The sequence below is a fragment of the Parasteatoda tepidariorum genome, chromosome 2 (assembly GCF_043381705.1).
Source record: "Parasteatoda tepidariorum isolate YZ-2023 chromosome 2, CAS_Ptep_4.0, whole genome shotgun sequence".
Lineage (NCBI taxonomy): Eukaryota > Metazoa > Arthropoda > Arachnida > Araneae > Theridiidae > Parasteatoda > Parasteatoda tepidariorum.
Genome location: NC_092205.1, coordinates 39,422,793 through 39,448,876, shown reverse-complemented (window position 1 = coordinate 39,448,876; position 26,084 = coordinate 39,422,793). Strand labels below are relative to the sequence as shown.

At 28.3% G+C, this 26,084-nt stretch overlaps 1 protein-coding gene across 1 annotated transcript in view; it reads right to left on the bottom strand.

Annotated features, from left to right (window-relative positions):
* Window positions 1-3,392: 3,392 nt before the first annotated feature.
* LOC107451503 (neuroligin-4, X-linked) overlaps window positions 3,393-26,084 on the bottom strand; it is a 122,148-nt gene continuing 99,456 nt past the window's right edge. The window contains exons 6-9 of the mRNA XM_016067624.4: window positions 20,977-21,092; window positions 12,809-13,314; window positions 6,482-6,825; window positions 3,393-3,759 (exon numbers count right to left, since the gene is read on the bottom strand). Coding sequence (XP_015923110.1) covers window positions 3,735-3,759; window positions 6,482-6,825; window positions 12,809-13,314; window positions 20,977-21,092 — 991 coding nt within the window. The 3' untranslated portion in view covers window positions 3,393-3,734. The remainder of the gene's footprint in view (window positions 3,760-6,481; window positions 6,826-12,808; window positions 13,315-20,976; window positions 21,093-26,084) is intronic.

Below are 26,084 nucleotides of genomic sequence, written 5' to 3'. Positions count from 1 at the left end.
AAGACGAATTTCAGTTCCTTAATACGGTACACAATGCTTCAGTATTTATTTCATAATATATGAGACATTTTAAAACTTCATAATTCTTTCGAGTTATAACTTAAAACTACTTAGTAAAAAATTGAGGATAAAATTACTGTAAAAAGTACCGGCACTCAGGATGTCGGTACTTCTCTTTACCATAAAATCCATTTTTACAGTAAAATTAATTTTTATTGGAACATGCGACGGAACAAAAAATCTGCTAAGCCGTATTGCTTACAGAAATAATTAGCATAAATTAGTGGAAACACTATATAAATAAATGTAACTGTAAAAATTACCTTATAATATTTTACAGTAAAATTGTGTTTTATAGTGAAGTAGATTTTAAGGATGATGCACTAAAAGTTCTGGTACTTTAAACCTTTATTTGATCTGGAATTTTTTACAGTGTCGATTAAACATTTAAAAATTTTTTTTGACTATCTCAAAACAGTTTTCATTCATAAACAACTCAAAGAGAACTTTGTACTTTTAAACTTTGCACAGCTTATAAGATTGAATTATAACTATGAAAATATTTCTTTTGTTTCCTTCATATTATGCCTTTTTACGTATAATCACAGAGCGTATTTTTATTACTGTTACTTAATGAACATAGGTTATAAAAAAACCCATTCATCACTTAATCCTCCAAAGGTCTAGTTTCCATTTTATACTGGAGAAAAGAAGAATCTTCAACAAATAACCTTAGAAGATATTTCTAAAAAAAAGGCACTTTTGTCTTCGTTGTATGGCTTTGCATTAAATGTTGTTCCGGGGCACGAAGGGATTTTAAAAGAGCTTTTTTTAATACCAGTAGTTTTACATCGTACAGGAAACCGCACTGTAATTAGTTTTTTTACAGAGAAAGTTTCTCACGCGGTAAACAAAAAGGAAATATTTTTCTCTTTCTTCACTCTTTTTTTATTCTTCTTTTCTTCTTTTTGCGTCTATTTTTGTTTTTCGAAACTTCTTTGACCTCACTTATTTGGTTGAACTAAACAGAGTGTTTATCAAGCCGACAAGAGAAAAATGCAATTTTGTAGTCTTCTCTTAACATTCTTCCAAAGAAGATGTAAAAGGAAGCATTGTAGTTACGTTAAAAATAATAAGAAACGTTCTATTTCTTTCCCAAGCTACTTTTTTTTAACCTTTTAACGCAAATATTCAACTGTAGCTTTAAAAATGAAATATTTAATAACTTTTTTTTCCTCAGAAATTAGTTTTTATAAGATTGCTTAAGAGATAGTGGAGTGAATAAAAATTTAGTTGGCAAATCTTTGGTGTTTATCAATATTTAATTAGACTTTTAAAGTGGTGGGATTACGTTGCGTCTGGTTATTTAAAATTTTTTACTGCAATAAAATTTTACCAAAATGTTAGTTTAATACAAAAAACAGTTATTCCTCAAGCATTTTAATTTTATTAATTGTTTTAAATTATTTCCCTAGAAAGAAACCTGCAACGTAGAGTAAATTATTATTTAAATATTCATACTTTCTTTAAACCTTCTAGAATTTTGAGTTTAAAAATGGTGTTATATTATTTTTTTAATTACTTTCTTTTTTGGTTTAATTATTGAAGATGAATGTTTTGTCAAAAAAGTATTATTTAAAAATTTAGCAAACAGACACATTATTATGTATTATATACATTTTTAATACATTATTTATAAGAAATGTATTTCTACGAATCTTGTTTAAAGTTATTGTGAAAAGTATTCCATCATTTTCATACTGTATTAAAAGAATTTAAGTAAATTAAAAGTTAAAAATAAGTTCGTTATTTTCCATGAATAATAGTTTATATTCAATTTTACAAGAAAATGGAAAGTTAATAAGAATATCGCATATTGAGACAACTTTTATTTGAAAAATATTTGTTTTTACTTTTTAGTAAACTTATTTATTATGAAATATTAATGATGAATAATATTAGTAATGAATAATATCATTATTCCTATTACCTCAAACAGCATTCTTAGTGATCTAATACACAGATTGAATTGTTGCCTCGAGGTCATGAAACACTGCTTCCTCATTACGAATAATGAGTTTTAAATTAATATTCTGTAGCCATAAGTTTAAAATTAATTAATATTGTAATTTGTTCATTAACCATTTACTTATTAACCGTTAGCAATTATGGTTATAGGGATGATTGTATCAAGTATCTTCGATGTTATATTTAATTGCAAAATTACATGATTTATTATTATTATTAAATTGTTCTGTTAAAAAACAGTTTACATTTCGGCGCTTGAAACTCCGCAAAACATACATTATTTTATATACCTTCGCAAAATACTGAATCTGTATTAAAATGTTTTGTGATTTGGTGGGATACATTTAAACCTGTTTTTCTATATAAGCCATGCAATATCACTGTAATCATTTCAATAACTTTAAGTGATTTATGCTTGAAAATACTGAGCTTTTATTTGAAATATACTGAAATACTTTTTATGAAAGCATTTTATTATGTATAGGTGAGATACTGTTCAGTTAAACATTTTTTCCAGAAGAAACAATGGTAACTTTCCTGTTTTCGCCTTAATTAAAACAAATTATTTTTTTTAAGTATGTCATGTTTACCTACTTGAGTTTTATATATTGCTTAAAAATAACACATTCAGCAGTATATGTTGATTTATTTAGCTAGTTACCATAAATATTTTATATGAACTAAGGGAGAAAATTTAATAACATGAAAAAAATTAAACTGTTCGTCAGTTTATTTGCGGGACTACAAGTTTAATAAAAACGAACCATAAGATTCTTGATTATAGTATACCTGCACAAAATAAATAAATCTGCTTTATCTTTATGTTTTTCAAATTTTTAAATGTTTTATTTAAAAAACAACCTAATTTAAAAGATATAAGCATTTGTTATTTTAGGTTATTTATTAATGTCAAAAATAAATGGGGTTGTCTTTAACCCACTATGTCTAAAGTTGTTCAAGTCATATTTGATTTAGGCTTAAATCTTTAAATAGCAGTAATGAGAACATGTTTATCTTAAGGACTCGTCTACACTGTAAGAAATTCCAGATCAAAGTACCAGCAAGACACGGCAAAAGTACCAGCACACGGGGTGATAAATTTTACATTAATATTTACTGTAAAATCACTGAATCATTATAATGAAATGAATGTTATTACCGAAACTACGGTGTGAAATGTTACGGAATGTTATGGTAAAATGGATTTTGCACACCCTGTGCATAGAATGCTAATTCTTTATACCCTTATTTGATCTAGAATTGTATACAGTGTAGTAGGATGAATGGGATACTTTTCCCCATGGATTAAGTTCTACAATTATGTTTAAACTTACGTGATAGTAGTAGAAAAGTTAATAGATACATTTTTTTACTGAAAATAACAACTTTATTTACATTCCGTCATCACAGTAAAAGACACCAAAATTCACAGAAAAAATTTTGTTTCCATTTTTTAGTTAAATGTTTCCAACCATGGGCGGAAGAAAGTGCAACTAGTTTCCATCCAGAGAAGAAAAAATGAAGTTTGCCTGACCTCAAAATGTATAGAGTTCAGGCATCATAAAATATTTTAGAATGTCGAGCACATAGCATAATTTCACGGGAAAATCCAATGTAATTTTTAGCACAAACCATTATGTGCTTTTTTGATCGCTTATGTCAAGAAGTGGAAAGAAACTCTTTGAATTAGGTTAGTGCTTCTTGTCCTAGCTGTGACTATCTATTCCAAACCTAAAAAAGATAACATTTTATTTTTACAATAATTAACATAAAGATAAAATATTAACTAAACAAAGATTATTAAACACTAATTAAAATAAGACAAACAATAACGCTTAAATTTATAGTGTTGTTAACAGTGTTGTTAACAGTTAAAACAGTGCTTTCAACTATTGCATCAGGGAGAAAAATATAGAGCTTACTGTTATTATATGAATGAGGAGAAATACTTTTTTTGAACAACCGTTTAAGCATTCCTCATCTCGAGGAAATGTTTCAAAAACATACATGATAATTTCTTTACCGGTACATGATAGTTTCATTAACACAGTTTTTTGAAGTGCATTATAAAATACTTCAGTTAAAATTACGGTATAAATTCAGGTTTCCAGGGGCATCATTCTTAAAATACATTCTTAGCGTAAAATATTATACCGTAAGGTTTAGGGTAATATTTATTTAATTAAAAGGATTCGAGACTTTACGGTAATTATTACGTTAAAAGTGACGGTATATCAGATTTTTTGTTTCGAACATATTCCAGTAAAATTGATATTTTTTTAGTAAAAATTGATAATTTATAAATTGATTATTTAAAAATTGATAAAATAACCGGCACCTTGAGTGCCGGTACTTTTAACAATAATTTGATCTGGAATTTTCTGCAGTAAATGTAAATATATTTTTTTAAAATTTTTTTGGAAGTTCAATTTTAGAAGTCATATTTTATAAGTGACATTAAAAAAGGTTTTATTTTTTAAAGGAAACGCATTAGTTCTATGTTAATGAAATTAAGTCAGATGAAAACTGAATGAATTATTACGCTTTAATTAGGAAAAATATTGCATAATATATAAATGCTATTATTCACATAATTTTAATCATGATTCAATCAAATCTGATATTTGTTTAAATATGCACAAAATATATTGCTTTTATTAATATCATTAACCCATTTTGATATTGAAGATCTTAAAAAGAACCTACTTCATAATGATAGAAAGAAATCATGTTATACGAAATGAAATTCTTGGTCAAATATTTAAGGGGTTAAATTTAGTTCATTTCCTTTAAAGCAATCATACTTGATAGTTAACATTTATGAATAATTGTACTGAGAAAAAAATATGGTCAAAGCAAACAGAATACGGTAAAATTTACCGTGTTTCTGTCATATTGGAACACCAAGAAGCTCGTTAATTTTTAACGAAGTGGTTTGTTAAGGATTTTGGAAAAATATACTGTATAATATGGATATGATAAAATTTGATAAATGAGGTGAAAATTGATAATTTTGACGCGTTACCTTAAAATAGGGCATAAAAACATTTAATTGGTTAAATTTGCTTTTCAGTGTTGTATTTTTTTACTAAATATGCTGTAATAAAAACTATAATTTTGAAAACCAGAATTTCTTGTACCCGATACTATATGTACGGAAAAAATACCGAATGAAAGATTTAAATACCAAATATTTCATTTTTAATAATCAGAATGGTGATTTTTTTAACAAAAATATCATCGATATATAGTAAATTTTTGATTTTTTTTCTCATTCTAAAATTAATATGAGATCATTTTTATTTGCAATTACTTATAACCATCCACTGTAAAAAAGGGATATTCAAAACTTAGTAAAAATGCTTCTAAACAAATAATATTCAAATTTGATAACCACATGCATTAGAAATTAAAATACCAAGTACACATTTTTGTGAAAAATACACGTGGAGGGTGAAATGTGTGAGAGATAATTTCGTTGACTGAAACAAGATTCGAACCAAGGGCTTCCTGTTTCGCGGAAAGATGCTCTAACTACCATAGTTGTTCACCCCACCAGGGAGAGTAGGAAAGCCTTCTACAGTGACGGCCACATTAACATATCATGACCTACTAATTTTCAATTTCATTGGTTCAAAGGCTGGCAACTCTCAAAAGCGTAGTCCTGTGATTGATAATCTCAATTTAATTTTTTGCTCATTTCACTTGAGCTTTAATACTCTTTAGCAAATAAAATGTACCATCCTGTTGCGAACCAGGACGTCCTTGGGCAAAATTCTATCGGCAGCGTACGAACATCTCCTTCATTCTCCTCACACATTCTCCTTTCACATGAAAATGAGTAAATGCTGTTTTAATTTTGAATATAAGGGGATTTCACATTTGACTATTATTTGTTTCTGAGCTTTTTCACACATTATTGCTCAATTTTGAGAAACTGTTATTTATTATGTATAAATCTATCATGTATGTAGATCGTTCATATTAACGTTTGCACATGCATCTTTAATTTTAAGTTAATAATTGTTAATTTTAAGTTGTAATTATTTAAAACAAAGTAGGATTTTAATTTAATTAAAATTAATTAATGAGGAACGGAACTGTAACAGAAGTTGATTTCTAGTTTAATACATCAATCTACATATAAATAAATTTTGTGCAACTTTTGAAAACTATTTTTATTAGAGTTTCAATCTTATCAAAGAAGAAAAGGAACAATGAAAGTTTATATTTTATTACCAACAAATATATTCAAAGTTCACTTTATAATTTATTAAATATTGAAAAAAAATCAAATGCAGTTGAAAATCTGAAAGATAAACAAATGAATCCACACTGCGTGTATGACTTCTTTTCGGAAGCTATTGTTTTCTTATTTAGAAACCACGTAAAAGAAAAGGCTTATGTTTTCAAGAAACAATCAGAAGAGATCAATGTAAGTGACTTTACTTACACAGTCATTTCTTGAGCCGGATGTTCCCAAGCTTGCAAACAATCGACTTTGGCTGTGATTGCGTGCGGCTTGGAGGAGGAGAGGAGGGGTTCCCGGATTCCGATCTCCCTTTCTCCCTGACCCATCCGGGAACCCAAGTGGAACTGACTTTCCTCTTGACCCTTCCCTCCCGGATTCTGGAATGGGAGCTTAGCTTTGCTCGGTTGTACCAAATCCAGTGTCTGGCTGCCGTCAAACTCGGCGGGTGGGCAATATTGGTTGAGCATCATTGAGGATGACATGTCCTTCACAAGAAAAGGCTTTTCACCAGATGGACGACCATCCTCTTCCTCACTCCTTCTTTCCTGTTGGAACAAAGGAGATAAATGCTCTCGAGCATCAATGATACTTCTTATTGTTATTTCTTATTTGAGAAAAACAGCATTATGACTAAAAACAGTATGTCTAAGAGATCAAAATTATTTCTGATCTTCACCTAAGTAGTTATAAATTAATTATGATATTAATTAAAGGAAAAAAAAAATCATAGAAACAATACCTTTTAAATTCCAAACAATTTTGCATTTAATTCGTGTTTTTTTGGTATCATAATGTTTATTTTATATTTTATTTATTAGATTAGATTTTATTTTCATTCATTATTCATTTTAGATTTTAAATAGAAGTAATTTAGAATTAATTTTAAATTTTTCAGAGTAGCAAGCTAGTAATTAGATAATAGCAAGTATATTTTATTTTCATTTATTATTCATTTTAGATTTTAAATAGAACTAATTTAGAACTAATTTTTAATTTTTCAGAGAAGCAAGCTAGTAATTCACTAGTCTTATAAAATATTTCTCGAATAGTATGGAAACACCTTTCTTTAAGATGTATCGCGTGAACCGGTTGTCTGAGGAATTTCTAAAAGTCACATTTAGGTCCACCATGTCATGAAACGCTAAACTTGATACACTAAATTTTGTAAACATCGACTAAAAAATTCTGATTTTTATAAGTTACATACATACTTAAGAACATTCTTCTTTACCCATGCAGGACTTAAAAAATTTAATAGTAATAAAAATATCACATAATTTTTAAATAGTCTCTGACTTTTTTTTACATCAATCAGCTCATTATTTGTCACCTTTCACTTAATTATGCATTAAAATGTGATTGAGGGAACTTAATATAAATAAAAATATTGTTTGACTACTTCATTACTATATTTTTGATTTTTTAATTTTTTTTAAATAAAAAAATATATACGTCCTGTTTTTATTTTCTTCAAAATATGTTTGAGGATTGTTTCATACACATTTATATATTAGTGGAAATTTTACAGTCGATTATTTTCTACCTAGATTTTCTATCTCTCTAACACTGATGATTGATTTGCTCTGTTAATTGTTTCTCTGCTCAAAATAAAAATTTCCTTAAAAAATGAAAGAAAAAAACTTTTATGAAGTGATTTTGTTAAATTTTAAAAAAAGTGAAAAAAAAAGTTTTTTGTTTTAAAATGTTTTTAAGACATATGATTTTAAAGTTTTTGCTTAGTTCATTTTTCTCCTTCTCTGTTTGAATAAGTGTATTTTTCTCCCAAATTCTTATTATTAAATCGATAATGAATTCGATTTTTTATTTAAATGTTTAATTTTTTTTATTTAGAGTATATTTTATTTAGCTTTGTTTAATTTTGAAATTCCTTTTTTTTAAATTAAATTTTGACTTTAAAAGGGTTCTTTTACTTATATGTATATTAGAAATTGTTCATGTATCAGGAAATTCTTTCCCGAGCAACATATTTATATGCTTAAAAACATTTTTTTACAAAGGCGTTGACACTGCAATAAATTTGGTTTTAAGTATTTTTATGTACTTAAAACAGCTTATTTTGAATTTCTTGTTCTTTTTTTTTGTAATATCAATACGAATATCATCTTAAAAAATTAGCGTCAGAACTGTTCTTAGAGAGTTTAATTTAAATCTATAATCACATTTACTTAAATGTGTACATTAATGATATTAATTTATTTATGTACATGCAACAGATATACATATAAAGCATTTCACTAAGTATTAATTTGCTCAGAGTAATAAATAAATTTTTAAAAGAAAGAAAATATTTCCACAATAGAAATTCAAAGACATTTACTTTCTTATGTAAACTTATACGTGATAAGTTGTTAACGTATAATTTAGTTGTAAATAAACTTAATTATAACTTAGTTGAAACTTAGTTGTAAGTATAAGCAAATTGATAACTTTTAACTTAGTTGTTCAATTACAAGTTAAGATTATAACTTATAAGTTGAGTTTCTGCAACTAGTTTTAATCAGTTAAGAATTGACAATAAATTAAGTTAAAAATCTCCATGGGAATTAATATTGTGTTCTCAACTATTTATTTCCTCTGGCTTTTGTGAATTCTTGGCAAATATATATGTTAAAAGGAATTTCCCGTAATTCAGACAGTCAGGGTATTTATTTGATTGTAAAGTTTAGTACAAATACTAATAAATCACGTTATGTTTCTTCCAACGACTAACTTCCATCTAGTAAATCAAACCTGAGAGCAAAATCTATCAATATCAACTAATCTCCTATCGGGACAGGCAAAAACTTAGCACCGATAAGGGATTTGGAATGTTTCATTTCGACCAGCAAAGGCGCAATGTTCCTAACCCCATGACAGTCTAAAAGAAGCCGACTTTCAACCAAATGCTATTTATCTTTGCTTGTTATGAGGCAAAGAAAGAAATTTCGCTTCGTCCCACTACACTTGGTTTGTTACCCCCAACTACTTCTGGAACGGAAAAGAGGGTGGAACGGAAAGGATGTTAGAAGTGGGATCTGGCGCAATTTATCACTTTCCGCTTCTTCTCTTCCAGAGTAAGATGCACACTCAGCCCAAGCGATAAGAAGGACGTGGAAGACAAGATTATTTCTTGGCAGATACTAATTGTCCCAAGAAAGGACCACAGTTAGTGGCGACCGTTGCATAGAACTATTTCACTTTTACAAGAAGTAACATTGTAAGTAGATAGAAATCTTTGTGGCGAAAAGTGTAAGTTTTATCTGATGGAATTCGCAATGAACGATTTAATTGGGTTGCAATCATTAAAGTAGCTAGAATGCAAACATAATTAATAAATATTCAAATGAGATTGCGTGTAGCTTATGGTGTTTGGATTTTTCGAAACGATACCATCCCATAAAGTTTAATAAATGCTGATTTTAATATTAAAATTTAGACCTTAAAAGAAAGCGAATTATCAAGATTTGAAATCTAGTACTAGTAGCAGAGTAATAATAAATCCCATTTTTGCAATTCTTCAGAATAGCGATTTGAGAGAAAAATCCGTGCAATTTCATACAAGCAATGAAATGTCCCTCTGTTTACACTGCTATATAGAAAAAATTCGGGAACCTTTTAAGGTGTCTAGTTTGAATTAATACTGAGGAATAGTTTAATGCAAATATGTCCTAAATTAAGATGGTTTAAAGTTTTACTTATCTATATTGTACCAAGATATACAAAGGTACCTCATATTGGGAGATTCTTTGAACAGACATTTTATAAATTTAAAAGCCTTATGATATTTTTAAAAATTTGCTGAGGAAAATTTAATTATGGGTTCATATGTTAAAGAATGTATTCATATATTCAATGCATTATTTAATTTACATTTAAGGTATTATAGATACGCAAAATTCAATACCCAAAAAGAGAGAGAGAAAAGGATCTTGGTTCTAAGAATGTTAATTTGCATAGATGTCATAGAATGTTAATTTGCATATATCAGTTAGTTTTCAAACATTCGTATAGAAACTTCGCTACTTGTTCTTTAAAATTCATTGAGAACGCTGGTCAGCTTAGATACATGTATAGTAACTAAAATATGTCAAGGAAAATATGCAGAAAATTATTAAAGAAATTATGTTTTAAATTTATTGATTTTAGTAATTAAACTACATTTCCATTTTTTTTTTCAATTCAAACATTGTATGCCATGAGTATAAAAGTAAAGATGACAGTACAGTTCAAGTAAGTTGACAGTACAGTTCAATAAAAACAACTGCTATCTTTGTAATAAAAATAAAAATCGATCTTCACATATATACTATAACATTTATACAATTTAAAGTTCGAAAAAGAACTAAATTTTTAAATCAGTTTTATTAATATTTATCAATGAATCTTAAAAGATTTTTAGCTTCGAAAATTGGATTTTATAATATAGTAATGTTTTAACAGTGAAAAATATTTTATAATTATTAAGTGTTCTTTACTATAGTAGTTTTTCTATTTTATAATTTCAACGAACTAAAGAAATAAAATATTCTGAATCCTTATTATTTATGGATTGCTATGCTATAAAATTATGTTTCCCGTCTGATAATGCAGGATAAATAATCATTAGTTGAGTTTCATAATATTTATGTGGAATATTTGAGCTTAAAAACAAAAAAAAATCTTTTTAGTATTTTATTGTACTTCTAAACTTTATGGCATGGATCCAACTTTAAAGAATAATGCCAAGTGAAAGAAGTTAACATCAATATTTTTAAAGAAGAGTGATAAAATTATGTTATTTGCCTAACTATTATCAACAAACTAGCATTATTATTGTTCTCTTGATGTTTTTTGGAATTTCTTTTAATGATAAAATTTATAAGGAAGTGTTAACTTTTTTGTGATAATTTTTGCGTAAAAATTGACAATCTGTGAAAAATTTAAGCGAAATAACTTGTATTTCTCTAAGGGAAAGTTAAATAAATTGTTTATTAAAATGGATATTTTAAACTATCATTCCATTGTTAATTTTTTTTTCATTTTTGCAACTATTCGGATTGATAAAATGTAACACAAAAGAAATACATGTAATATTTTTCTATTGTAAATCTGCTATTGTACGATGGAACAAGGAAACAAAAGGCACAATTGTTAGAATTCTGTAATTTTGCATATTAATTTGAAATTTTCACAATATTTTTTGCTGAAGCATGTTTATTTGTCCGTTTATTCTAATTGTTTCGAGTTTATTTTAATTATATGGCTAATTATTCTAGATCTTTGTAAATACATTTTCATTTACTAAATTAAAATAATTTACTAAATTAAATTAAATTATTTGAAACAGCTGCTAGTTGAAGAAAGGGCTAGGAGGTATTTGGTATTCCAATTGTTGCTTATCGTCTTAATAAGTCAGATAAGCTTCAGAAGGTCGGTCTACTTAAAATATTTATTTCTTTAAATATTAAAAAAACAAAGATGTCTTAAAGGCTTACAGTTCTTAAAAAATAAATAAAGCTTTAATTTATTTTTATTAAAGTTTAAATAATTTAAAATAAAATTCGAATTTTGATTCGAAACAACGAGATAGCCTTAACTACATATTTAAAAAGTATCAAAGTGTTTAGATTTTTTTCATTTTGATAAGGCACATAATTTACCCTAAAATACATTGTAACATGAAGAATAAATTGACCATAAGAAAAGAATAAAATGAACATAACATGAATAAAATGAATCCCCAGATTTGCTTCAGTGACCAGTTTCGTTTCTAAGCAAATAAATAAATGATTTCAGAAAACTAAAAAAAAAAATAGATGAAATATAAAAATGGAAAGGAAATGTTAGAAGTTCACAATATTGTGAAATTCCAGATTTTTTTCTTGAATTTTAATGTATTTTGGGTATTTGGCCTTTTTATGAGATTTAATTTTGTAGATTTACCCTCCCACTTTTTTATTTTTGTTTTAAATTTTAAAAAAATATCAAAAAGTATCACGCCTCTATAAAAAAAGAAAGACTGCGAAATTTTAAAAAAAATTTAATTCTGGAAATTGGTTTCCGAGTAATAAAGTTAAACATACTATTTTAGAAAATTTATTCAATTTAAATAAATATTTATTCTCTTAAATATTGAATGCTTTTCCAAAACTGTTAATATACTGCAAAAAATCTGGATCAATTACGGTAAAATATACCGGCACTAAAGTTGTTTGTACTGTTCATCATAAAATCCACGGAACATATTGCGGGACTAAGAAATCTAATGCACCACAATTTTTGCAGCTATAGTTACGGTAAAATCACTCAATTACTTAATTAAGTATATATAACTGTTAAAACTATGGCTTAATATTTTACGGTAATAATGGAAAGTTAAATCGGTACTTTAAAACTGTAATTAAGTTTGTAACACAGCTGAAATTTCGTGAAATAATGCCTTCGAATGTTAATCTGTAACAAAATTATGAAACTAAAAGTATGCATATCTTTAAAAAAAATATGCATGTAAAAAATTTCAGTAAAATAAATGTCTTGTCTTTTTGTTACCTCATAATATGTTTTATGCAATTTCTTTTCTAAACTATCCTTTTCTTTCTGATAATAGATTCCGAAAAATATGATGACATTTAGTATGAGAAGGGAACATCCCACTGCAATGGTGATAATCAGTGCAGTGGAATACACAGTTTCTTCACTTCCACTTGATTGAGTCCCATTCATTCCAGGAGAAGTCTTATCCGGCATAGTTACTACTTCGGTATCGATCTTAACCATGATGCTCACATTTTTGGAAGCAGTATCATTTGGTTGGGGCTCCAGAATCTGTACAGGTTCTTCTTCGAGAAATGGAGTGGTTAGAGCGGGATGTAGGCTACCGGAATTGTCTCGGTGTCTAACAACTCCATCGTAGCTGTAAGGGTTGTCGTGGTCATGGAGACGATGATGTTGAATTGAAGTATTTCCATCTCCGGAATCATGTAATCGTGGGATGAGGTTGAGCCAATAGGATAAACGATGGGCGTGATAATGATCACGTATTCTGGGTTTCATTGCTGAAAGAAAAAATTATATTTAATATTTTATTAGAATTTTTTTTTCTTCTCTAATCTTTAATTTTTATATATATATATAGCATTTCGAGAGACATTTAAAAATGTTCTTCAACGGTAAATCACCCTTATTGAGGCACGATAAAAGAACGTTATAAATCCGAATACTCGAAGGCCAGAAGTGGAAAATATTCGACACTGTTCACATGTGTACGTGGCTAGGCAAGGGATGATAATGAACAGCTACGTGATCTTCTTTTTCTTCTCATTTCATTTAGTTATTTACTTTAAAGGCTATATTAAAAAATATATTTCAAAAAATAATGATTAATGGTTCTCAAAACCCTCTGTAATGAGTATCCCGCAGTAGACTGATGGCTTTTTTGCTCATTCATAACAAAGATTAGTCCACTGACAATGGATCAATCTATAGTAAAAAGTTCCAGAAAATGATTCAAACCTCTAAATCTTTGTTTTTTCCGCTCAATATGCTTGCAACATTTCGAATTCTCTATGAATGAATAAAGAAATACACAATCATGTATTCTTATCCGGTGACTCTAAGGGCGCACACACGGCGGATGTTTTGTGCGGCAACAAGGCTCGAAACCAGTACTCCCAGCTCTCCAATCAGTATTGTGCGCCACGACTTAACCAACTGCGGCGCCAGAGCGTCTTCAGTATAACATCATGAGCTTAAAAAAGTTAATATGTAGAAGGATGTGGATAAATAAATAATATATTTGTTAAAATAAGTTGGTTATTTATGAATTATGTGTAAATGTTTGCTTTGCGATTTAGTATCCTTATATTACAACATCCATTTTCACTTAGAAAACAGTCGCTATATTGAGTATCGATTGTATGTTCAAATGGATTCTACAAAGATATTTTAAGACAAACTTCAACAATTTCTTCAACAATGACCGTGAATAGACTACGATTAAAAGCTCTGGTTACGCAGTTGTTAAGGTACTAAGCTGTAATTTTGTAGGACTAGAATTCCATCTCTGATAACGTCTTAAAGTTCTCCCAGACATTCATTAAGCTTTTCTGAGAAGATGTGAATATTGACATATTACTGATCTCCAACCTCCATGAACCCTTTGACTGAAACTTTATGTGGTAAGAGTACATTAACTTTAAATAATATGAAATATAAATCAGCTGTACGCTACTATATTGGGGGAAAATAACACTTTCAGAAAATTTAGTATTATTTTTAAGTATTTTCATTCACCAAATGCTATTCATTCTTATTAAAAATGGCGTGCAATTATTTGGTTTCGCAAAAAAATTTTTTAGATCTTCTGTTACAATATCTATTTTCTACAACTCTACTTTTTTATTTCAAAATTCCAATAAAAATATTTAAAAAATATGTCTCTGTAAACAAATCCAGCAGAGTTAAAAAAGTCGTACAAGTATAACACAGACTAAGATAAATTTATATAGATAAAAGAAAAAAAACAACTTCCGTTTTCTCTTTTTCAGTAGCAGCTTTCATCCAAATAACTTTTTTGCATTGCTTTCCTTTGATAAATTGCTCAACAATGTTTGGAGCTTTATCATTTGAAACTTCTTCGAATACAAAGATGTTTCCTGAATAGGAATTGACGTCAAATAAATTAGGCAACAATGCTTAGAACAAAAGAATACGACCATTAATAACTAGTTGCTTTTTACTGCTATTTTTGTCTTTCTACATTTCATATTTGCTAATTAGGATGGAAATAAATATTTAAAGCAATATTTTATGATGAAAATGAGTAATTAATTCTTCCTCTTTTCAAAATATCTTAGCGTTTCAGTTAATAAGCTTCAATGTAATTATCTTTTAAGAACTGACGTAAATGAAAATAAAAGACATGCACTAAAAGAGCTGCTTAACACTGCTTTATATTTTACATATTTTAAGAGATTTAAATATGTAAATAAATGATGTGTCATTCTTTCTGAAAATAGTTTTTCTATTGTTAAATTTAAAACATTTCTAATCTGTTATGTTTAATTTATGTTGCTTAAATTGCAAGAGTATTGATAAAACTTTAAAATAGCACCCAACCGGAAAAAAACATATTTCTTTTCTGAAATATTACTAACATTTAAAATTATATTAGGATTGCTGAAACAAGGGGAAGTTGTATAAGGCTGAGAAATTAATTTGTTGAAAATGTTAGATACAACAACGATAAGATAATAATTTTTCCTCAATTTGATGAACACAGAGCTCGCACCATGGGATTTAAGCAACAACCACCAGAGAACCCGATTGTGATTGAGATAATTACATAATTTCCTTTTTTTTAATTATACATTTTCTTTTTCATACTTTTTGTTTGTGGCTAGATTTTTTAAACAAAAGAAACGATTGACGGCATGTGATAATTTAGAAAAAATGAAGAGCTTTTAAATAATTTTGTTTACAAATAAGCTCTTTAGAATTGAAGCTTCAGCAACATGATTTATTAAATCGTTAAGTTGTTTGTTAAACTCAATTTTTTATAGAAGTAGAAAAATGCCAAAATGCACAATGTCTAGGAATAAGTATGTATCACACACTAATTTGAATATGTCATGCTGCAGTAAAAAATATTACTGAAAAATGCTCTTTCCGCGTGAAACGAAGCTTCAAATAGCATAAGAGCTGAACGCTATAAGATTATTATGTTATCCATTATTCCGTTTTCCTTTATTCCCCTATTCCGCACTATTTCGTTAATTTTTGTTAAGAGCAGTTATTCTTTCTACCTGCAAAATTTAAAGCTTAAACCTTCTTCAATAATTCGTAAATTGAAACCTCCTCTTGACAATACTAAATACAAAACAGGATTTCTATAAAATTAAGCTTTGTAAGAGCCGTAGCTTAAACTTAATTATTTTTTTTTTCATTAAAAGCGAAACTCATTTTTAAAACATCAAGATTCGTTAAGAAATATTAAAGTAAAGTAAAATGCATTGAAGTTTAAAAACTTATTGATTAAAAGAATGAAACGATAAAATAAAAGTGGATAAAATTAAATATATTTAAAATACATATTGCTAGTGTTTGTCACTTGGGGGTTGTCCCATTGGCCACAGAAATGTCAGAACCGCTATTCTCTTCTCGTTACCCATTGGGCATCAGTGGCGAAGCCACGGAGATGGAGCAGCGTCGCCCACGTTACACAACCACAAACCAGTTTATAGGCGGGTCACATTCACACACAAAGGAGAAAGGACATAGAACACAGAGAGAGGAAGAAACATCAATGACCTGAGCAGGATTCGAACCCGCGACCAGCGGCTCCGCAGTCTGGCACGCTAACCATTCGGCCACCAGGTCGGCATATTTAAAATATTTGAACATCTAAGTTCACAAAGTCTCCTAAGAGATGATGCGTATCGTTTTTTTTTCTCTCTTAGTATTTAAAACAACTTTTTAAAGAAAAAAACGCGAAATAAATGGTTTCTTAGTTTATTTTCTTTTACTTATGATAAATCCTTTACTGTAGGAGAACGTCGCCCTTTGAGTTTTAATGATTATAATATGGTCTTAAGTGTTTTAGAATCAATGCATACAAATTTGTCTGAAAGAGAAGCTATAAAAATGTTTAAAAACAATATTTAGAAATCATCATTTACTCAAATAGAGGGTAAAGAAGTTATTAAATATTTTCACAATCTTATCGAGAAATTTTCTTTTACCACACTATAGATTTTTGCATTTTAATTAGGGAAAAATCTTTCAAAAATAAGTACTTTGTAAATGTCAAAACTCTGCATAAAAATGCTTTGAGTTATTTGAATTTGATTTGCTTTATTAAGTGAATCAAGTGTTGAAGATAACAATAAAAATAAATACATGTTACTTATGTTTACACTTATATAACTAAAACATTTTAATAGATAAATTTTTTGATTTGGATGTTACTTTTTGGTGAACACTTTTTTTAAAACCGATATCACAGAAAGTTAGAATTACTTATTTTAATGAATTTATTTATTAAGATCTTAAAAACAAATACTGAAATGCATTTAATTAAAATACATTTCATCGAAATACATTATATTCTATTTCTAAAGTTTAAAATTGAAGTTTTTAAAATAGTTTAAATTCATAATTTAATTAGCATCTTCTGGTCATGAAAATAGTTCGAAAAATCAAGCGGACTAGAAAATGAAGTGAAGTTCGAATTCCGTAATAAACAGGGAAATTTATACGATGAATGATTTAATCGTTGTATTTATTGTTCCTGCTTGTCAATGTTTATTTCAATAAAAGGAGTGAATATTATGTTAAAAACATTTACATTTCATTTGAATTTAATTTTACTGCTGTTGTTAAGACAAGCTGTACAACAGCGATAGATCTAAAGTTATTCTCAATAATAGAATATTGTGTATTAAATACTTATCCAACTAATATTTTGCAAATATTTATTTACTGTATTATGTAGCATGACTGAAAAGTATCTTATCTCTAAAAGATTGGAGAAAGAGATTTTAAATGTTAAATCAAAGCAGCAGATTAATCAACAGAAAATAAGTTTAACGATCTAATATAAACGTTATACTCTTATACAAATTTCCAAGAGTACTTTCAATTGCAAAGAGATTACAATTAATCCCTATCGTATTGCATTCTCTTTTCAAGTAATATGCTTCAACCGGTAATCTACGTTTAAGTAAAATCCCCGTTAAATCTCACTTGTACATGGTAATGGTTAATTTACCCAATCAACTCTTTTCTGCGTTGATGCATCGTGCTTTAGTCTTAACTTAGAGATTTAGTTTCCTACAATGTTTCATACTAAAGACTACTTTAAATTTAAAATTTACAAAAGTCTACAGATATGCAATCGGTTGCAAATCACTGAGGAATTAACTTTAATCCCTCGTTACAACTTGAGAAAACACTTTTAATACATTTGCTCTGATTATTTTGATTCTAATGACGAAATTGGATACATTCCACTTCGTTAATTCTTTGAAAGCTTAAACGCAATTTTGAAAAACAGAATAAAAAACTAAATTGCAAATTCAAATTCCTTAATCTTTTTCTGTTTGTTCCTTCTTAAGAGGTGTATTCACCTTTTATGTAAAGGAAAAGTGTTTTTATGTTTGATAATGTTACTCAAATGACGTATAGTATTACTTTCATTTATAAAATTTTAATAAATTTTTTTTTTCTATTTTACTGTTGTAAGAAGATTGGGTTAAAAATAAAAATTAGTTTTGTGCACCGATGCAATTAAAAATTTGTTTAATTCATTCACAAGAATTAATGAAATTAAAAAAAAGCACATATCTAAAGAATATAGCCAATAGTTTGTTGATTAAATTAGTTTAATTTAAATAACAAAAATAAGATAAATACCGACAAAGCATGAATATAAAACTGCTTAATACTATGTTATCAAGTTATTCAAAGAAATTTTCCGAACACTCAAGAATACTAATTTAAATACTTATTTTCCAGATTTTTTTTAAAAAAATGTAAGAAATTTTGCTGAAAACCACTTTCGTATTCTGGGAAATTGGAATTAAGAGTAATAATATTCTAATCGATATAGCCGCTTGCTTATTTTGATGATTGTTTAAAATTAAATTAAATTAGTTGCAAGAAGAAGTGATTTTTTTTGTGTGGCTAACTGTTTCTGGAAAAATAAATTATTGAAATTAAAGTTTAATCATTAAATCTGAAAAGAAACACCAAGTTTCGTTAAAAAAAATGCTTGAATTATTTCGAAAATAATAAAAATGTCATAAACAAAGAGAACTTAACAGGTTAGACATAAACAAAAAGGCAATTTCCAAAAATAATTATTTGTTAATTATAAAGTAAACTAGATAAGATTAAGAAACACAAGTTATCTTTATATTTTCTGCAGAATTATAAGTTTTACTATAGGTTTAAGGCTATGTAAGAACAACGAGTGAATTATCCTTTTCAAGAATGAAGAAAAAAAGTATACACATTACGAGTGTCAAATAAAATCTAAAACAAAAAAATAAAATTTAATTGATATTTCTGAAATCTAGCAATTCAGAACTAACGCCAGTGGTTGTATAAAGCATAAAAATCTGTTTAAACACTTTTTTCTAAACTCCCCTCTCTTTATTCCCATAATCAAACTGGTTTAGTGTTTTATCTTTGCATCTTTCTCATTTATAGTTTTTGGAATATCTCTTATAGTATTTGTCAGTTAGTTTATATTTGTTATTGCAAAAGATCTTTTATTTTTTTCCAACCCCTAAACTTTCATTTGTATCTCATTATGGTTACATTTTGGAATGTTTTTTAACAATGTTTTAAAAGCTAAAAAAAATTTGTTTTTGTATCTCGCACCCTGGAGTGCTCCCCCTAAATCTCACAATTGTTTCCTTTCTCTTATTTTTTAAACTTGCTTCTTTGTCTTCCCTTAATTGTTAAATCACTTTGCACGCGTTTATCTCCTTTCTCTTTTACTGTCATTTTGTGTTTATATTTTGAGAAAAAAAATTATTTATAGAACAGACACTACAGTATGCCCAATCATATACCTTTACCTGTGCTTTAATCACGTTTTTTCCCTTCAGATATGACTATTATGCAGGCATAAATTCCAATGATTTAATATAATTCAAATCTGCTTTTCATCTACTAACCTTAATTTCAGGGAATCATTCCATGCCTTAAAAATTTCCATTAATTCTTTTAAGGATCTTAATAACACGTATTTTTGTAATATTCTAAAATCCTTTAAATTTTATCCTTTACATCTTGCTCCTTGGATTGCTCATACAAACTCTCCAAACTGTTTCCTTCCTCCAATTTTAATAACATTGATTGTTCCTCTTTCCCTATTGGTTAAATCCCTTTTCACGTGTTTATCTCGTTTTTCTCCTACTGTCTTTTTGTGTTTAGACACTGAGGTATATTTTCATTTACAGAATAGAAACTATAGTATATACATTCATCTACCTTTACCTGAGTTTTATTCAAGTTTTTTTTCAGATAATTTTGTATTTTTTTCTGTTATATACAAGCTAAATTCAGCTATCATTTCACTCAAATCTCGTTTTGTCTAACACTCTTGGTGATATAAGTTCATTAATGTGAAAAAAGCATTTTTAAAGATTGTTTGCCGCCCTCTAATAATGTGAATATGACGTTAACTGTGACTAATTTAGATAATATTCCTTAAGATGAATGTAAACGTGTTCTGTTTTTGTTGAAGAGTTTAATTTTAAAACGGAAATGAACTTCACGTTTACTAATCTCTAGTTTTTCTTCTTCTTTTTTTATTGATTTTTATTTTTGTTTTTATTTTTTTTATTGAAAAAATAATCTCTTTTTATTCTGGATTCTGCATATTAGAAAAATATTCTTTCTTTTCATTCTGAATAATAAACTTCCATTGTTTGTCTTTTTGATATTTCGAGAAATAAGATTCTTCAATTACTTCAAAGAATACACAGTATTTAAAGAAAAGTATGATAAAAAAAATTTTAAAAATTTAAAGCGGCAAACAAAATTTTTTCCCCAGTTGAATTGTTACAGTCACATCCAATTCTTAATCTAAGTAATGTATTTTGCTGTTTACCAAATTTCTGAATCTGTTTTCTAAGTTACATGAATATCTTTTCCATGGCAAAATTAAACAAATTTACAAAATAATAATACTTATTGGTATTACTCACATATACTAATATATTTTTGATGAACTGGTTCATACAAAGGCCAAACAATTCTGTCATATCTTCCTCTGATGTTATCCATGTGTACTTCTCCCCCTTGAGATATAATATTAGGATCCCTACCAAAGAGAGAGCAATATTAAGGAAAAGTACATAATTAATTAGCACACAAATACAAGAGTAATTACATAATTTTTCTTTCACAAGTTTTCTTAAATATTTTGCAACTGGTGTCACTGTTCTATACTAACGTCGCACTTGAGTAGCTCAATGAGCCATTGCGATGGTCAGAGAAATATCCCGGTTCATGATCTGAAGTCATGCTCTCATGCATCAGTCATGAAGTCATGCATCAGCAGAGAGGATGGCATCCCCACGTTGGTATAGCCAGAAGACGTGCGCACGAAGTCGAGCACATTACGGTAGCACTAATGTTTTAATAGAGACTGATAGAGGGCAACTCGGTCCCTAAGCAGGCTGATCAAAGTGGTCACTCACTAGCTCAATGATCGCAGACTTTGATGTTGTACTGGAAAACGTGTCTTTACGATGAGACCAATGCGGGACATTTTGAAGCAGAAATGATATTTTTTGGTGACATAACGAATGGATATGGAAAATATCTATTCCCAAAAAGAAACAAAAATAATGTTATATTTAACTGCAAATTATATATATATATATATATATATATNATTATAATATAATAATTAATTTACAAGTAGTTCTCAATTTGTATGCTCATTAAATATTACAATACAACTGTTCTTAAATAATATTACTGAAATGCAAATATTCTATAGCTAAAATATTTTATTATTTAAACTATTACTAACTATATAACTATGAAAATGGCACATACACAATATGTTACGTAATTTACAGTATATTGTATGGTATATCATATTCACGTGCAATTCAAAAAACGACGTAAGTGCTTCACGATTGATTCCGAGTAAAGTGATTTGACAATTATTTTTCTTCTATTGCTAATGCTATAAACGCTGAAATAGAATTTCAAAAAACTGATAAAACAAACTTTACTTTTGAAAAAAAGAATTTAATATGTAGCTTACTAAACAAAGATGTCAAATATATGAAAATCTCATTTTAAAATTTTTGTCGCTTACGTTGATTTTTCAATTACAAGGAAGCATAGGTCTCATGATATGGAAAATATCTTCAGATCCACTCATGCCATCATTTACTTTTGTTTATTTGCAATGATACTATTTATACCATTATTAAATTACTGTCTGATAAGTACTAACTTGCTTACAATTTACATTAATAATCGTGTTAATACAAAATATATAGTAAAATAACTTTCACAGTTAATTAGGTTTAAAAATTATTCAACACAAGCATTATCGGTTTTCGAAATCAAACGGAAAGATTGCTAGGTAGCTAACGAACTTTTCTTCCAAAATTTAAAAATATTTTTAATTAGTCAAAAAAATTACATATAGTTTTAACTTCAAATGTCACACTTTATAAATAATTAATTTACGTCTTGAAATGTATAAAATGAATATGAAATTAAGCGTATATAATTAAATTTTAGTTGGGTAATTTAAATATTCTGTTTATTCATTTGCATTCAAAGTAAAATTACCATTCATGTAAAGGCATTTCTAGTAAAAAGACATAATTCTGTTAATTAAACCAATACATGCCATATTAATACCAATTTTTTGGCAATTTTACCAATCGTTAACGTAACGGTTTCCTCGAAAGTCTAGTTTTCAAAATAAAATTCTTATTATCACAAATTTTGTGCAAATGCAATAACGAAAAATGTTTTATAATGGCCAAAAACACTTATAAAATGGTTCATAATGGCTAATAAATGGTTTTTATGTTATGCTCTAAAATATCACAATAAAATTACTGAATTTTTTGTCAGAACTCTCACTTATTTTATAATTTATTTAGTATTTTTAACTTTTTGATGTATCTTTAATTATTTATTTATCGGCATAGATGCCTACAGGCTTACGTGCTTAGTTACATAATTACGGCATACAAGCATTTTATCAAGTAGAATGATAGTACAATTTAGAGGAGAACTAGAACAGCATAAAGATACATTCATGATTACCATAGTATTCGAACCCACTGCTTCTATGCTACATGAACGGTTAGGGTCTATTAACAAAATCATAGGTTGATAAACAAAAACATTTTTCTCTTTTATAATTTTATAGACTTATCTAAGGATTTTAAAAACTCTGTAAATTGGGTGAACATCAGCCATGGTTTTTTTTTTTTGCTTTTTATTTAATCGTTAAGATCTTTAAGTTTTTAAGACATCCTTGCCCTTCTGATAAAAAATGGCTTCAATTTGTCAGTTCCATTAATATTAAATAATAGCAAAACCTCAATCAACATTTTGCGTTTTTTTCCAGACCAAAGCATTTAGCATACCTATAGAAATTTTTTTGTTAGGGCAAAAGTCATATAATAATCCCGTTTCGTCAGCGTTGCAATTGTTTGGTTATGAATACCCTACAATCAGATTGAACAATTTTTCCGTCCCAATCTTATGTTAGACCTTCATTTAAACAAACCGTCTCTCCGCACACTATTTTTTGCACTATATCGCATCTTTTGTTAAGACTGTAAATACAATCAGTAGATGCAAGAAAGTCCGTTACATTATGCTTTTCGGTAAGTTGACGAGATTTTCTTTGATTAGAGATCCACTAGTCATTATATTCCTTTGCACAAATGACGTTATACTGTTCAACTTTGTCACTCTCGAGAACAGAGAGAGGAGTGGCTTGAAATGGCTTTCTGATTTTCGACGATTTCTTACCACACCACATTCTGCAACTGCTTTTTCAATTCTTCTTTGTTGTTTAATGGTTAGAGCTCATGTTGATTTAGTAATTTTAAGATGTTCGGAAGCATTTTGTGGTTCAAATTATATTCCATATTCTCGTGAAATGTTAATCTTCTTCGAAAAACGTTTTTCGTTTCTAACTATCTGTCATCTTTTGCAAAGTTTCAGAAATCAAACATTTTACAAAACCGGCCACTGGATGCACCTCACTTCTCTGCATTGTGAAGTGCGGAGAGATAAAGAAAGAACTTCTTGTTCTTATCAAGTGCAAAGTGACAGCTGGCACTCATTATTCATCTGCACCTGTAAGGTCTGTGCTGCAGTCTCCCAGGCAGTCTCTCACTCTTTCCTCCCCCCATTCCTTCCTCCCCCACTTTTTTCACTCTACCCAATTCCAAAGTTTTCTATGGAAAATAGCAAAAAATAAAAAATTATTGGGGAAAAAAATTCATCAGAACAGTGTTTATTATTTTTTAAATGTTTATTTTTTTTGCCCTAGCTTTAATCGGGGTGGGGGGGGGGGATAAATCTTTGAATCATGAAACATGGTAAATACGAGTACGATCATTTTTGAAATTACTATTTTATTTATATAAATGTACTTTAAGAAAGTTGATACTCTTAGAATATTTTTTTTATGGCGGGCACTTGGAACTATTGTCCATTGGCCACAGAAAATGACAGAACTGCTTACTCTCTTTTTGTTACCCAGTGGGCACCTGTGACGAAGCCACAGGCGGTGGAGCAGCGTCGTCCACGTCGCACTACCACAATCCGTTTATAGGGCGGGTCACATTCACACATAAAGGTGAAAGGACATAGAACATAGATAGAGAGAAAGAAGCATCCATGCCTTTTCCGGAATTCGAACCCAGAACCTTTCTGATGCAAGGACAGTTCCCTGTCCCCTTTACTTGCCGGTCGGCTCTTCTTAGAATATATTAATACATGTTATGTCATTTTACTTATTCCAAAATAAAAATTTATCCTGTTAAATCTATCTTACAAGCAACTATAGACGAACAAGAACGCAACTTAACCATAAAGTAATAACTATATAGAATTATTCATTATTAATGCATAATTCTTCTTAATTTTACTGCTAAAATGTAGTAGACGAAGTATTTCCTTCATTCTTCACTAATTTAATTTTATATTTCCACTCTCTCGGATTAATATTTTCGAAAGAATGAACAAAAAACTCCTCTAATATATAAAGAGAGAGAGAGAGAGAGAGATATTAATTTCAGTGACCTGTTTTCGTTTAGTTTTGTTTCAAATACTGAATTGCTCATACAAAAGAGCGGAAATAAAAGATTGTTACAAAATGAATCCATAAAAAGATAATCTTTTTTCAACACTAAATTATTATTCCTTCAGTAATTATTGGCAGACATTTTCGGTCAATATCGGACAGACAAAATCGGGAATACTTAATAGCTCGAGAAGTATTTGTGGTGTTTAACATTATCATAGTATGTAGGTTTAAAGGTTTAGCAGATTTAATAAAAACAGAAAGTTAAAACAAAGGAAGCCGCATTTTTTCCTCAATTGTTGTTTCATTTTTAGTGTAGACGACAGCAGCGTGCAAAACGTGGTGCCACCTAAGAACTTCTAATATATTCTTTTGTACATTAAACAATTCTTATATATTGTTGATTATTGAGAGTTAAAAAGAGTTCACAGTTAAAAATTGAAGAGTAGGATCAAAAATACAAACTAAAGCTTTTATTACGATTTTATTAGGAACAAAATATAATGCAGATAGAGGACATGAAAACAAATGCAATTAAAATAACGTATTCTTTAATGCGATATTTTTTTTGAGCATTTGGTTTTATAATTACATTATTTATCTCTTAAAGCTCTTTTTTTAATTTTCCACCTGAGAAAAATAAAAGAAAAATCCATTTGCATACTTAACACGCTTTCTTCAGAACATCTTTTTAAACTGATGATAATAAATTAAAAGTAAACATCCATAAGAAACATTTTTTTTGCGTTTAGTGCGTGGATTACAAATTTTCCATTTATTTTCTTTGTTAAATTCGTATGTAATTATTGTTTTCCTAAGTTATTTAGATAAGTATATTATGATAGCAAAATAATTCGAAACTACTTTAATTTTTTATGCTTTTTGTATACGTCCTTCTTCTACTCTATAAATTTGTTATGCTTTTCTGCGAAAGGTATGTAAGATTTTACTTGTTCTTGTCTAAATTTGTATGCTCATTCTTCATCATTTATACACACACTTATATATATA